We start from the raw sequence: 14,876 nt of genomic DNA on the forward strand, positions 1-14,876 counted from the left end.
AGATTTTTATTATTTTCTAAGTCAATAATTATAAGTACATGGAGGATCGTCGTATGCTCATCATATCGATGACTTTACAAATAAGGTATCTATCTGCATATTTTGTTAATCATAAGAGTAATATTTTTAATAAATTTTAAATATTAAAAATTTGATGAATAAACAAATTGAGAGATATGTTTGGGTATTTGGTACCAACAATATCAGACAATTTTACAACGATGAATTTAATAATTATTGTGCAAAGAAATGAATAATTTGTCACCATAACTTCGCACTCCACGACAGAATAGGGTAACATAGAGGATGAATCGTACCATGGTACGTTGCATGATCTCAAACATTGTACTTCTAAAGTCATTTTGGGCCAAGGCAACATCATCTGCATGCTACTTAATAAATAGATTGTCATCATCTGCTATTGAGTTTAAGACCCTAGATGAAAAGTGGAGTGGATCCCCTACCTCTTATTCACATTTAAGATTTTTTTAATTATAAAGTATATATAAGGGTAAATGATGGTAAAGTAGAACCTAGGTAAAAAATGATGCATTTTTTTAGATTATCCATTAGGAGTAAAAAGTTTTAAAATATGATGCTTATTTTTTATGAATATGTGCTTTTGTGAAAGGATAAGAGGTTGTAAAAGATATAGATTCGATTGTATATCTTTTGTGAATAGTTTTGATTCTAAAATCATCAATTATCCTTGAAGAACTTGCCACCACTCATACATCTTTGGAAAATAAAAAAGAGGAAGAACCATAATCAGATGAGGAGGAGCAACCCTATAGCATTACTCTCGAGCAACCACATCATAGACAACATCTAAATCCAAAGTACACGAATGTCATCATCTAAGCACTCGCTATTGCTAAGGAGTCGCAAAGTGTAAAAAACTAACTTTTTCGTAGTCTAGACTCAAAGAAGTGGTATTAAGCAATGATAGAATAGTTTCAATCGATATTGAAAAAATATACTTAGGAATTGGCGAAGCCTCTATAGGAAAATCTAGGGGCGACATCACATACATAGTAGAAGAATATAAAATAAAAATTTCAGATTTACACAAAAAGATTTCATCGTAGTGCGAAGATTGGTATGCAAAAACCTATACGCATATAAGAAAAATGTGTTACCTAGGAAGATCGTATATCCTTGAAAACCTATAGATTTATGGGAGAGAACGAATGAGGTCAATTGTCCTCCTCTTTAGTAGTAATCCCGAATCTCCACACTAATTAGCTAAAGAGGAGAAGGGGAGAGGAGAATAGGAGGAGACAACTAAGAAGACCCAACTTATGGCTCTTTGGTTCCCTCCTATTTATAGATGTCCCCTATCAACTTAACATAATAGATCTTGCTCTATCAGATATTGAATCTCTATCCAACTACCCAAGCCTTTTAGATTAGTGGGTCTTTACCCAATAATCACTCATTGGCTCTTATTGGATCTCGTCCATATGATCCAATAATTCATGGGCTTATTGAATATCTAATAATATAGAGGCTTTAACAGATATCTCATATTCGAACTTCGTCGCAACACCTACCATATGTGTGTGACCATCTAGGCCCAATATCGAGCTGGCTGTGAGTCATATATGTTAGAACTCGTTTTGGCTCAATGAACTATTACTTCAATAATAATTTACTCAACTCATCGACTTACGGACATATTATGTCACTACGCTGCAGTCTCCAAACAATACAGGAGAATCCAATTTATTGAACATGTTTATCCTTAATTACCATGTACATATAGTCCCTCATTCATCTAATATCCTAGAGACTGTATACCGGGTATGATGCTATTAGGCCAATACTGTTTTTGCTCGAGTCTCTTTCTCCCTCAATCCAAATGATTTTGGCCAAAGATTTGTCTGGGTAAAAACACATAGATATTCCTTTCATGATATCGAGATTAGATGATCCTTCATCGATAATTAAATAGTCCTCATAAGGTTGGCTATCACTCTTAATGACTGATTGTGCTATATCTAAAATTTTCAGACCTATAAGTTTGATATCAAAGAGTGGAGTACTCATACAAGACATCCTTGGTGTCTTAAGTCTAAGGACCAGATATACTATTATGACAACGGAATCGTTGCCTAATAATAAGATATCATTAGTTATCTAGCATTCTGTGAGTGAATTAATCAGCGAACTCATTCTATAATGAGTAGCTATGAGATTAGTCAGCTCCATCGTATAGATGAGTGTACAATACACAAATTTATCCGATTATCTCGATATCGAAAATATAATAATAATAAAAAATAAAAGTACGTACTATGTCATACATGTTATTACTAACATGATTGACTTTTATGGCACCTATAAACTTTCGCAAGTAAATCTTGAAGATAAAAGGAAAGGAGCAACTATTATACTAGCTTGTTGACCATAGTCAAAGGTGATGAGAGAAGATGAGAGGAGAAAGCTATGAAGCGAGGAAGTCGTGAAAGAGAGAACTCACACTTCTCTGGCCTAAATCTGACCAATAACTGCTTCCTCCTCGTCTCCGACGTCCGGTCGTCGATCTCCGTCGTCGGTCGGCCAGTGTGATCGTGGCAGCTACCGTAGAGAAGAGGTAGTTGAGTGGTCAACCCTGGTAAACTCGGATCAATAGGTCAACTTTGATCGGTAGGCGTGATTCTGTAATTTCACGTATTGTTATTTTTAGGTAAATTTATAGATTTTTTCTGGGGCAGTGGTCGTCACGACTTTTAAGAGTCAAATTTTTTCTGGTCAACTCCCATCTCACTGTATGATTCAAATTTTTTAATAAGATTTTTTTTATCATTCGATTTTTTGACGACTCGATCTATATCATTCCACGTGCATGGCAGGTGTGGCAAATATATAATCGGCAGCGGCTGGGCGGGATTGATCCGAAGGGCGACGACTGTAGTTTCTCTGGCGCAAACCATGGCGGCCCAGGGTTTCGTCTCAACCATCGAGCACAAGGCGTACGCCCGCATCGGACTCCTGGGGAACCCTAGCGATGTCTACTACGGTCGCACTATCTCCCTCTCGATCGGCAATTTCTGCGCCAACGTCCGCCTCGAGCCGTCCGCCGACCTCGTCATCCGCCCGCACCTCACTCATGATCTCGTTTCCTTTTCCTCGATCCACCATCTTGTACTCCTTCTCTTCCTCATCTCGTGTTTTCGGTCTTATTATATCTATAGATCTGTATTCGCGTCCTCTTTGTTTGCCAATCATTAAGATCCTCTTTCTTCAACTATGCGGTCAGTATTGGCGAATCTTTTTCACCAATAACCAAATTTGTCAACGAAAACGGAAAATGGAAGTATGGATTATTAACGAACTTTTTTTTTTTCATTCGCTCAAACTTAAAAAGTATAGATAAATTCAATGAACTTTTTTTTGACTGTTGTGGCATCTGACTTCTATAACCTTTACATGTTATATTTCATAGCACGTGCAATGTCTCTGGAGGATTCGGTTGCTCGGAGCCTCTGTGATGATGTTGGAAGTTGTAGAGGATGCTTCGGGTGCTTTTTTTCCTTGTGTTTCTTGGAATCGCTTGCCACAAGATTCTTACCGGGGGCTTTTTGTCCTTTTCATGCAAGATTCTTTCTATAGTTAAATCTTGGTTTATGTCAATTTCCAGAGACCAGCCTTTTCTAGGCCATGTATAAAGATTTGGATAATGGGGATGATGAGGATCGTTACCATCAATCAAGTTTCTTAATTCTTGGTTTACGCCACTGCTAATTGAATTTAACAAAGGATATTTTTTTGTTAAAATAAACTGTATTTTTTCTCAAGTTTGTCGAGTAAGAACTCTCCTTTTGCATCATATCATTGTGAAGATATTGTTTCTAATTTTCACCTGGATACAGACTCGTGATGGTATGTTCATTTCAGGTATGTCGTTTACAAAGTGAAGGTTACTATGGAGGGATGAGATTGCTGATGGCTATCTGTAAGGTTTTCTACAACTATTGCTCTGACAATAAAATTGAGCTAAAAGGAGGAAACTTCACTCTGTCTTATGAAACAAACATCCCTCGTCAGGTGAAGTTTTGGGGCCAATTTACATTTTGTAGGCCGTTCATACATATGGAATTGCTTAGTTTATATGGCTTTGTATTTTGGTAATCTATTGAACTTTTCAAGGAATTGGAGCATCTAACACTTTTTCTTCTTACACTTGAATGTAGAATTTTTAATATACATGTTGATCATCTCGTATCCTGCATCATCCCAGTTATTGGCAAAACTCTCCATCAATAGAACAATCAATGCGATGGGGTGTATGCTTAATTCTTAAGGACTGACCAATGCAACTCTTGTGTACAAGAATTGTTGTTTCGGGTACCGGACTCGTTTTGGAGATCTGTTGGACCGGTATGTACCGGTGTACCGACATATGGTATGCTAGTACATACTAGTGTTTCAGAGTGGAAGAAAAAAGGGAGAAAAGGAAGGGGCGATGGGGGAAGAAGGAAGAAAGAAGAAGAGGAAGCGGTAGAGGAGGAAGAAGAAGCGATGGACAAGGAGAAAGAAGAGGAAGAGGAGAAGAGGTGGGAGCGTACTTAGGAAGAAGAAGGAATGCAGTGGCAATGTCGAGTTAACAGCGGTGAAGCAGTCACGAAGCAGCGGCAGCAGCAAAGAACGTGAGAAGAGGGCTCATGTTTGCAAGCCCTAATTTCTATTTTAAGTTATTTTCTTATTTTAATGTCGAGTTGGATGGGCCTCGTTGCTTTTTTTATTTTTTAATTACTTTCACCGAACTAGATCGGGCTGCCCAAAACAGGGGTGATACATGTACCGACCCATGCCTGTACCAGTACATACCACCCATTTTGTACCGTTTTGAGATGTACAACAATCATTGCTTAGGTATACATACAACCAAGGTTTGAAATACCGTATCGGCGTTTCGACATTCGTTCGGTACGATACGATATAGTATACCGAGCGATATATCGTTCGGTATATCGCTCAGTATATATATATATATATATATATATATATATATATATATATATATATATATATATATATGTATATGTATATGTATATATATATACACATACATAAATAAATAAATAAATATATATATATATATATACATACATAGTTTTGAATAATACCGCCCGTATCGGGCGGTACGTATCGGTCCGTCAGTTGACTAGTACACGGACTGTCCGTTACCGGATGGTATATATATATATATATATATATATATATATATATATATATATATATATATACACACACATGGTTCATCTTACCGGTCCATATCGGTGTACCAATTAACTGTTGGTACGGTACATATCGAGCTGTACCGAGTCATACCGAGTGTACCGATACATAGTACATGGAGATGTACTGATGTATCGCCCATACTGGTCCCTTGTCAGACCAGTACATACCGTCGTACTGAGCGGTATGCTGTGGTATGACGAACCTTGATTTTACATTATATATTTGATATTCTGTGAACTAGTATACTTTCAGGCATTATCAGCTCATGATTATTAAACTCCTGGTTCATAAGCAACCTACAAGGTTTGGCATTGTTCCTATCAATGATCAAAATTCTAGTCATACTGATATATGGTCCGGCTCGTTTTTACTGGTCCAACCTCTAGGCAGTAAGCTGCATTACTGCCTACAGTGGTACCAGGTTTTATTGATTTGACTGGTTTTATCATTGGGTGGTTAGTGGAATCAGCTATACTGCCTGGTTTGTTATATACCTGCTGAATAAGCGGTTTTGGTTCAAAAACATAATTTACCTCTTGATTTCAGAAAAACTGCCCAGAAATCAGGTGATATTCTGACCTCTTGTATGATTCAGCTTTGAAACAGCTTAACCCAATCAGTTAACATCAAAAAGCAAGCATGATAGCAAGTTGCAGCCTGCCTGATATCTACAATTGTTGTGTTCATTGATCATTGAGCAACATGATGTTTTGAAAGGAAGACAAAAAGAAGATAAGAAGATGAGAAAGAGTAGGATCAAGAAAAAGTAGCTGATAGCAATCTGTAGTATGTTACATTATTTCTTCTTCATTTAAATTATATTGTTTTTTAACCAACCAGTAGAGGATGGTGTACTGGTTGGTACCACATGACCATGGTCTTGGTTCATATCACCTAATAAATTCATTTTTTTATGCAACAAAATAAACTTAGAATGAACCAAGATTAAAAATTAGGATTCTGTGAGTGCAAGACTGCCTTGTATAAACTAGTTCCAGATGGCTATGGCCTGACAATTATATGATGGTTTCCACCAGATTCATTTCCTGACATGTGTTATGTTTGATTCATGTTTGGAACCTAGGTGGTTTAATACATGATTTAGATTACTAGCTCGGTAGAAATTGGTATTATAAATTATAATATTCACCTATTGGCTTAGGTGAAGATCAATGTTATGTTTGCCACTCTTCACAAAAGTTGAACCAATGTCTTTAGCACCGGACCCTAATTTTCTCCTTTAACTTTATTGTGGCTTGAATGAATTGTTGGAAGCAAGGTTCGCAATACCGTACCGTATCGGTATTTCGACCTGGGCTTGGTACCGGTATGGTACGGTATACCGAGCGGTACATCCAGGTGTGCCGAGTACTGTAGCACTGCTATATTGCTACAGTGCACCCGGACCGGTAACAGGCAGTCCGCGTACCGACAACCTGTCGGACCGGTACATACCGCCCGTACCGGGCGGTACGGTTCGGTACAGCAGACCCTGGTTGGAAGTCTGAAAAAGATAAACTTTGAACAACTATTAAAAATTAGTAAGGAGTTTGCACAAACTAGATGAGTAAACATGTCCTACTCAATTTAGATTCAATGTTAAAGGGCAAAATACCTCGTGCTATGACCTGGGAAAATGTTAAAACCACTATGACTTTTGAAAGTTGAAAACCTTGTAGGAAGAATTGCCAGTTCTTTCTGGGAGCTTCTTGTTCTCAAGTCACTTATCTGATAGAGGATATGCACTTTAGTTTCTTATGATGACTATTTGGAATTTATGGTAATAAGGATCAAACTCTGCAGTCTGGATCTTAAAATTATAGTCTGGATCACAGTGCAAACTGATCCATCCTACATATGATGTGCTGTATACTCTTACTGGAAGGTAGACCTTGGTGAAAGAATTTGAACTAAGAATTCTTTTGAAGATTGTTTCAGTATTGCTGCTTAGAATATGGAAAGGGGTGATTTTATTCACTTGAAGACATTATGCAAATAGAAAAATGTCTGACTTGCAGCTTTAGTTGGATATATTATTAGTAAGCCTTATAGCACCCTACTTCCATAAAAAAATGCACTATTATCTTTCTAGTAGTAACAGAATTAATGATCATAAGCTGACAAAAAAAATTTAACCGTCAGCTAGATTTTATGCTTTGATGTTTTTTCGGACTGGGTTCTAATCTTAAGTTTTGTTTTCTTTACAGACTGGGCTTTCTGGTTCAAGTGCAATAGTTTGTGCTGCCCTTAACTGCCTCCTTGACTTCTTCAAAGTTAGACATCTTGTAAAAGTTGACATCAGACCTGAGTTGATTCTTAGTGCGGAAAAGGAACTTGGAATAGTTGCTGGTCTTCAAGATCGGGTTGTGCAGGTCTATGGAGGCCTTGTCTACATGGTATAGTAAATTTATGAACTTTTGTTAGATAAAAATCGTTTAAAAATTTAATGTATGTAAAGAATGGTTCCCTATTATCATGTACACATATTGTGACACCAATTTCTCTATACTTTTTGCCTATCTGCCCTAATATGTGCACATTTTTGGATCTCTGCTTGTCTTTGCGTATTCGATTGACAAATGAACTTTATTCTCACAATTAAATTGGCAGGACTTCAACAAGGAACATATGGATAAACTGGGACATGGTTTGTATGTTCCCATGGATATTGGTCTTCTTCCTCCTCTCCATGTAATATATGCTGAGAATCCAAGTGACTCTGGGAAGGTTTGTTCAGTATAATATGTTTTGAATCCCACACTAAGCTAATTGTAGTTTATCTTGATATCTGCTGCTAGTAGATCTTAAGTGAGTGGAGCAGCTCTCCGTTAGATGAGATCTTTACAAAAATAAAAGTAAAAAATGCATAATTAATTTCAGTTTTTGACTTGTTACCTTATCCATTATATGCATATACTGAAGGAGCCATCATATTTTGCAATTTTGCATCTCTATCAAAATAAGATGATATAGATGTATAGTGGAATTTTTTGTTTAGTGTGTTATGATATTTAAATCTATGATTAATGAACAGAAAATTATTGGCCCCAGTAGAACAAATAAAATTCATAATTTTGTTCTTTGTCACCATCTTTACCTTGTCAGTCTTTCTTTTTTCATATAACTAAAATGACCTCAAATAATTTCAACTCAGAAGTGAACTTGTCAACTTTGCCTTGTCGAAAAGTTGAACACAAGGCAGAAGAAACATCACACTCAAAGTAAACCACTTTAGGTGAGAGAACCCTCCAAATGAGAAGCCATAGAAGTTTAAAAATGAAAGAATGTTGTCTACAGTAAATAATTGTTCCTTTTATAGCATGATGTGGTATTTTGGCGGTACAACTGCAATGCTAAATGTTGCTGAATGTACATTCAGCAACATTATAACAAGATTAGTGAATATGCCAGTTATACACAGCTGAATTTCACTTCCAAATCTCTATTATACCAATCAATACTTCGGGTTTTATCAGTTCAACGATTTGTTGTTATGCAGATCAGATAATTTTGTCCAGTCTGATCCAAAACCAAGCTAATTATCTCGTAATCTCATCACATCAGATTTATCAAGTAGTAACTTGATTGGTACCCAACTATATAGAGCAATAAGCCTATTACCCACTACTGCTACCTCCATACCCCTTTCATTCTTTTTCTTCTCTTTTTTTTTACTGTTCTTCAACCACTCCATTTTGCCTTCTCCTTCGCTGTTGGGCCACCATCTTCTTTGCTTTGCTGCTTCTCCTCCTTCAATACTCATTCCTTCACTATGTCGCTATCTCTCCCCTGGTACACATTATTGCTCCACCTCTGCTACACATTTGCATTGCCATGTCACCATTTCTTTTGCCGCATGGCGCAACTCCTGCCTCCTTTTCCTCCTCTTCTTACTTTTCTCTCTCCCTCTCTCTGCTAATCCAATTAGTTTCAACCAGTACCGACACTTTCTAAACTATACAGCAGTACCAAATCAATCCAGCCAAATGTCATAAGAAGTTTAGTTTGGTGGAATGACTTGCTTGATTACAATATGTATGTCAGTTTGATTTTCTGGTACCAAAATTTTGTTGGTTGCATTTTTTTCTATTATTGGCTAGTCTTGGATCTTCAGCATGTTTTTTGCTATATTATTCTTACATTCGCTGTCTTTTCTGCCTTCTTTTAGGTAATATTATTTTAAAACTGTGATATTACAATCTCCTCATCTGAGCCTTATATGAAGTAGCGTTCAAGAGCTTTCAAGTTGCAGCTGCCATATCATGTTTTATAAGCTAACAACTAGCAATTTAATTTTTTATTTGTTGCAACGTAATCATGGAACTGTAATTATAATTGGTGATATAGGTGCATAGCACTGTTCGCCAAAAGTGGCTAGATGGTGACAAGTTCATAAGATCTTCAATGGAAGAAGTAGGAGAGCTAGCCCTAGAGGGTCGTGAAGTTTTACTCCAAAAGAATTTCAAAGAACTTGCAATGTTGATGAATCGCAACTTTGATCTTCGAAGGTATGTGACTATGATAAGGACTTTATTATTGGTTTGTTTGCTTAATGGATCTATATTGTCTTGCAAATCTTTCCTCTAAATTTTCTGACTGGCAACTATGTACTGGAGTGCACATTGTATGCCTAAGAATGTAAGGGGCAAAATTTCCTCAAAACGAACAAAATTGTAAGAAACAATGAATGGTAAAAATGATCAATTATCCCTAAACTAAATAGGAACAACTGAAAGTTCTCATTCAAGTCAAATTTACTACTTAAGGTAGCAACCAATATATATTTTCTAGGATTAAAGCTCCTAACTTTGCTACTTTAATATATGGGGAAATAGAATCATCCACACAATATATATCGTAGTACTAAGCTACTAACCTGATATAGGGATTATAACACATGGACGGTTGTCAACATTTCATCTTCATCTGGTCAGCACCTAGTCACCTTCATGCAGCTAACATGTCTCTACCATCTGGCCCACATCCCGACCCAATTCAACCAACAAGTCATATAAGGCCAAAGACACCTTTGCATTATCGAGGGGTTCGACTCAACTTCACACAATTGGCCACACAACACCTACGGAAAGCTGACTCAGTAAGTCATTACCCCGCATTCCTCAGGTTTGACGAATTACTTCATGATCCCATTCATGACTGGATGATGCGCTTACCCATTCTTGGCATTAATCATGATCTCAGACTCAATAATTGTATTCCACACTATAAAAAAGCCTCCCCCCAAGTGTATCATCGGTCATCTGAGAGATTATGATACAAATTATGCCTTATTGATTCGGTATTTAATTGAATCCAAACTAACATAAGCATCGGAGGGTTTTTGTTGGACACGTCCCCCACCATAGTTTTGCAAGTTTCAACCCGAACATTCTCATCCAAAATCATCGCAACAAGACAGTCTCAGAAGTGGACTTCTATTGGCATCAAATCTCCATCCACATCGGACAATCAAAATCTGACTTAAACTAATTTAATTACATAAATTAGAGAAAATGAACAAGGATGCCTTCAGGGCTGACCATGTTATAGATATGTTATTAACACCTCCAGTACTACTAAAACACTCTTTTGCTTGTTTGTTATTATAATTATGAGAATGAATCCAAACTTTCCCGGTTAAATAACTGGTCATTCCATCATCGTTAGGATCAATTGTTGTGTCACTCATCATTATTAGTGTTATACCTCTTAGGTACTACCTAGAATAATCTATCAATTTGTGTGAAGAAAATTAAATAGAAAACCCGTTTGAGCTAATGGTATTTTTGTTAAACACTGTTCCAAGTTTTCTTTCAGTCTTAGTTGAACTTAACTCCTTAACGGAGCTCTGGGGTTGGATACCCTAATAAGTGGAAGGGTGGCTGCTTCAGCATTGTCAGTCTTAATCAAACATAGACTGTGGCTACGTTGTGCTTAAATGGCAATTGTCAACTCTCCTGTCTTTGGCTTTTTGTGCTCTCGAAGGATTTCAAGGTTGATCGCACTTTTGTTTCTTTACAAATTGTACATTGGTTGCTGGATCTCTTCTACGAACATCCCTAAGATCTGCTAGACTTATCCTACATTCAGGGGAATTCTCATTTTGAGTCCTCATATATTTCCTTCCAATCTTCATCAATTTTTCAAACATGCATCTCAAGCCTTGAAAATAGCCTTCTTTGGCAGTACACTTGGCTATGCACTCCATAACAGGTCTCGCTCACTTCAGATCCCATTTGGTTCCAAATTATCGTGTCAATTTTGTAGTTGTAAGCTTGAGACAAGCTGGGAAGGTTATTTTTCATGGTTTGAGTTGGCTGCTCCAATTGGACCTTCACTAGTCCATCATTCTTCTCACCGTTAATGAGCATGACTTTAATGTTTCAGAGTTTCTTTGTAAACCACTTCTAACTTAGGACAAAATCAATACAATGACATCAATGCAGTAGAGGGTGAGAGAGATGGTCCTCACAGGAACTAATGAAAATGTTGATACATCTTGTAGCATACTCAATTACCATAAATATATTAAACCTGTTTAAGTAATGGGCATTCTTAAAATTGATTTTTCTTGAAAGTTTTTTATTTTGTTGCATATTTCCGGGACAGCTATTATTGTCTAGTCATCCCTTCATCACACTCTCTCACTTCATGTATCGGCCTGTTGAACTCTGGATGCTTACTTGCAGACATGTACTATTATACTTTGCAGTGATTCACCTTTACTGTTCCATAAGGAGTTATCCAGAGGGGAATATAATAAAGAAAATTAGAAATATATGTTATGTAGATCCACATTAGTTAGGATTGGACTATCTCAATGTTCTTTGTTTATGAAAGATGGTTATTAGGGGTTGTACATCTTTTCGTTCAATGCTGCTAATGGAATACGACCTTGCCTTTATCTTTGTGATCTGACCCAGGCAAATGTTCGGAGACGATGTTCTAGGTTCTCTCAACATCAAGATGGTTGAGGTAGCTCGGAGTGTCGGGGCTGCATGTAAATTTACAGGTAGTGGAGGAGCCGTGGTGGCTTTCTGCCCTGAAGGACCTGCTCAAATAAAAAATCTGGAGGCGGCTTGCACGAAGGCTGGGCTTAAGATGCAACAGGTTGTAGTTGTACCTTCTGTTCTTCAAGATGAAGATTTGAAAAACTGGTCCCAGTGATTGATTTGAGCCCCGAAGCTGCAACCATTGGAGGAGTCTTGCACGAAGGCTGGGTTTAAGATGCAACAGGTTGTAGTTGTGCCTTGTTTTCTTCAACATGAAGATTTGCAAACTTGGTCCCAGTGATTGGAGCCTGGAAACTGCAGTCTTTTCAAGTCGTGTTATGAAGAGATAAATATGAAGTAGGATACAACTATGAAGAGATGGGATATGCGTATTGTTTCGTTTTCGTTTCATAATTGATGCCTACCAGAGGAGAAAAGCTATTCGCGAGCTATGTTCTGTCAGGTTGCATATCAACAGGTCACTTTAATCCTCGATTTATTTTCTTCGTCCAAGCGTAAATTGCCTATTGATCTCTCTTCATCATTGTAAATTAATCTGACAATATGATCACCCATGATGAAATTTGAGCACTTAACCGTACACATAGGTAGACTAGTGTTCTTTATTACTTAATGAAGTTCTACTTTCTGAAAGAAATGTAAAGAGAACTCAAGCATGGCCTCAGACATGAGGCCATCACTGCCACTCATACTGGACTGACTCCTTTTAGACGATCAGACTCGCTTAGACGATAACAGCTACAGGATTCACCAGCTTGGTCTCTTCTGCCTCGCAGTGTTGCTTCAGGAGCTCCGAGAACCGCAGTGCCAGGCTCCTTTTCGCTCCAGGGGAGACGCCATGCTCACCGATGATGGACTCCAAAATCCCCTGGCTGAGAGGTTGGTTCTGTATCATGGCGATCCCTGCCTCCGGCATCGACCCGTCCTTGGAGAATGCGATCTGCAGCATGATCGTAAGAAGAGAATGAGATGTAGGACATACGAAGGGAATGAGAGATGTGCGGGCAGAGAGAGAGAGAGAGAGAACCTACAAGGAGAGAGTCAGAAGGGGCATGAGTGAAGAGAATGGAGGAGCCGGGAGGGAAGGTCTCGGCCCTGAAAGCCTCTTTGAACTGCTCCAAGGCCGCGCCATCTGCTTCGGCGTAGACTCCGGCCGCCTTCCACTGTGCAGTGCAGTTCTCTGACACCTTCTCCGCGTACTGCTGCCCGGTCAGTGGCTTCAGCAGCGTCACTCTCGTGAATTTCTCAAATGGACCTGTCTCCATGGATTTCAGAACCAACGCGAGAATTCTATACTAAATATTTATGCTAATATCTCATGTGCTTCACAAGAATAACGACTCTAATGCCCGTACGATCCGCTTCCTTCTGCGATATATATATATATATATATATATATATATATATATATATATATAGTCGTCTGACCTCCGAAGATGTCTCGGAAAAATTCGACGGCGCCATCGAGCTCGTCGGCACTCTTCCCCTTCCACTTGCTGGCAAGCGACTGCACCGCAGCATCCTCGAGGTAGACGCCGATGGCCGTGAAGGCGACGAACCTGCCTTCGATCTCCAGGCCCCGAACACCTGCGTGACACCGGTTCACGTCAGCAGCCAAGACGGGGAGAGCAAGTACTGCCGAGGGTGGAGCAGACCTGCGCCACCGAGGAAGTGGGCCTTCGTGGAACCGGGTGGCGTGACCACCGGAGGGAAGACGACGCCTTCGACCTCGAGCATGGGCAACGGAGACCCTGTTCCACCGCTCATTTTATGCTTCGGCCTCTTCTTCGCCGTCGAAGTGATTCGAGATGGAAGGAGGATCCCGACTATATAGACAGAGCACTGACTGGCGCAGATTAAGATAAATAAACACCCACAGCTTTAGCTCACAATAACCATTGTGCCACCGATGACCGGAGATTCCTCTAACCGGCCGCACGTCACACCTTACAAGAACTTCCAGAGTGTTTGGCTTCGTCGATCATGTTTGCACCGACAATATTTAAAACCTGATCACGCTGCAGCCAACAATATTCTACACCGCTAGGTCCGAGCCGACACTCGAACCTGCCGTTCTTCGTAGGGTCTAAAGATCGGTCGCGATACCTAACGCTACTTGGAGATTGCCATAGAAAACATTATAATTTGTCAGACATCGCGTGTGGCGTGTTTGTGATTCGTGGTGCAGAACAGGGCAGAGAAGGGGTTTGGTGGGAAGGCAATTAGGTGGTGGTCACGAGTCACGAGGATGACCGACGGGTCCGAGAGGACAAGTGGAAGCGACCGCAAGCGTTGCTGGGATGGAGAAGGAGACGGGCCTTAAAAGAAGGAAATATTAGGCGGACTCTTTCTCGGGAGTTAATGCATGATGGATCCTGAAATCCTGGGCCTTTTTTTTTTTTTTTGCATTTTTAACCCATTAAGAAAAATCATGCAGCAGTTAGGTAGGTGAGTGACCCATTAATTACTACCCCGATTGCGATTGCATCTTGTTTACATTCATGGGAATGATTTTGGAAATTGGACCACCTCATAAAAGCGACACCGTCGAGCTTACAGCTTACTCGTTTCAACATAGTAATACGCTTTTCTTCTTCTACAATTCTACACCGTCCG

At 39.0% G+C, this 14,876-nt stretch overlaps 2 protein-coding genes across 2 annotated transcripts; one reads left to right on the plus strand and one right to left on the minus strand.

Moving 5' to 3' along the window:
• Nucleotides 1–2,865: 2,865 nt before the first annotated feature.
• On the plus strand, nucleotides 2,866–12,691 carry LOC103981835 (glucuronokinase 1). Its single transcript, XM_009398586.3, has 6 exons — nucleotides 2,866–3,147; nucleotides 3,901–4,050; nucleotides 7,455–7,643; nucleotides 7,858–7,974; nucleotides 9,595–9,755; nucleotides 12,171–12,691. Exons 1-6 carry the CDS (start codon nucleotides 2,935–2,937, stop codon nucleotides 12,412–12,414), a joined length of 1,074 nt encoding a protein of 357 aa, XP_009396861.1. The 5' UTR covers nucleotides 2,866–2,934; the 3' UTR covers nucleotides 12,415–12,691.
• Nucleotides 12,692–12,838: 147 nt separating this feature from the next.
• Nucleotides 12,839–14,218, minus strand: LOC103981836 (chalcone--flavanone isomerase). Its single transcript, XM_009398587.3, has 4 exons — nucleotides 13,916–14,218; nucleotides 13,689–13,847; nucleotides 13,292–13,515; nucleotides 12,839–13,200 (listed from the first exon to the last, which is right to left on the minus strand). Exons 1-4 carry the CDS (start codon nucleotides 14,025–14,027, stop codon nucleotides 12,985–12,987), a joined length of 711 nt encoding a protein of 236 aa, XP_009396862.2. The 5' UTR covers nucleotides 14,028–14,218; the 3' UTR covers nucleotides 12,839–12,984.
• Between the last annotated feature and the right edge of the window lie 658 nt (nucleotides 14,219–14,876).

The sequence above is a fragment of the Musa acuminata genome, chromosome BXJ2-4 (genome assembly GCF_036884655.1).
Source record: "Musa acuminata AAA Group cultivar baxijiao chromosome BXJ2-4, Cavendish_Baxijiao_AAA, whole genome shotgun sequence".
Classification (NCBI taxonomy): Eukaryota; Viridiplantae; Streptophyta; class Magnoliopsida; order Zingiberales; family Musaceae; genus Musa; species Musa acuminata.

Excerpts from the sequence above, each read along its gene's own strand:
- LOC103981835 (XM_009398586.3), top strand. The coding sequence starts at position 2,935 with ATGGCGGCCCAGGGTTTCGTCTCAACCATCGAGCACAAGGCGTACGCC. Across the intron at positions 7,644-7,857 it reads ATGGAGGCCTTGTCTACATG|GACTTCAACAAGGAACATAT; the intron begins GTATAGTAAATT and ends TTAAATTGGCAG. Across the intron at positions 7,975-9,594 it reads ATCCAAGTGACTCTGGGAAG|GTGCATAGCACTGTTCGCCA; the intron begins GTTTGTTCAGTA and ends TTGGTGATATAG.
- LOC103981836 (XM_009398587.3), bottom strand. The coding sequence starts at position 14,027 with ATGAGCGGTGGAACAGGGTCTCCGTTGCCCATGCTCGAGGTCGAAGGC. Across the intron at positions 13,516-13,688 it reads TTTCCGAGACATCTTCGGAG|GTCCATTTGAGAAATTCACG; the intron begins GTCAGACGACTA and ends CCATGGAGACAG. Across the intron at positions 13,201-13,291 it reads CCCCTTCTGACTCTCTCCTT|ATCGCATTCTCCAAGGACGG; the intron begins GTAGGTTCTCTC and ends ATCATGCTGCAG.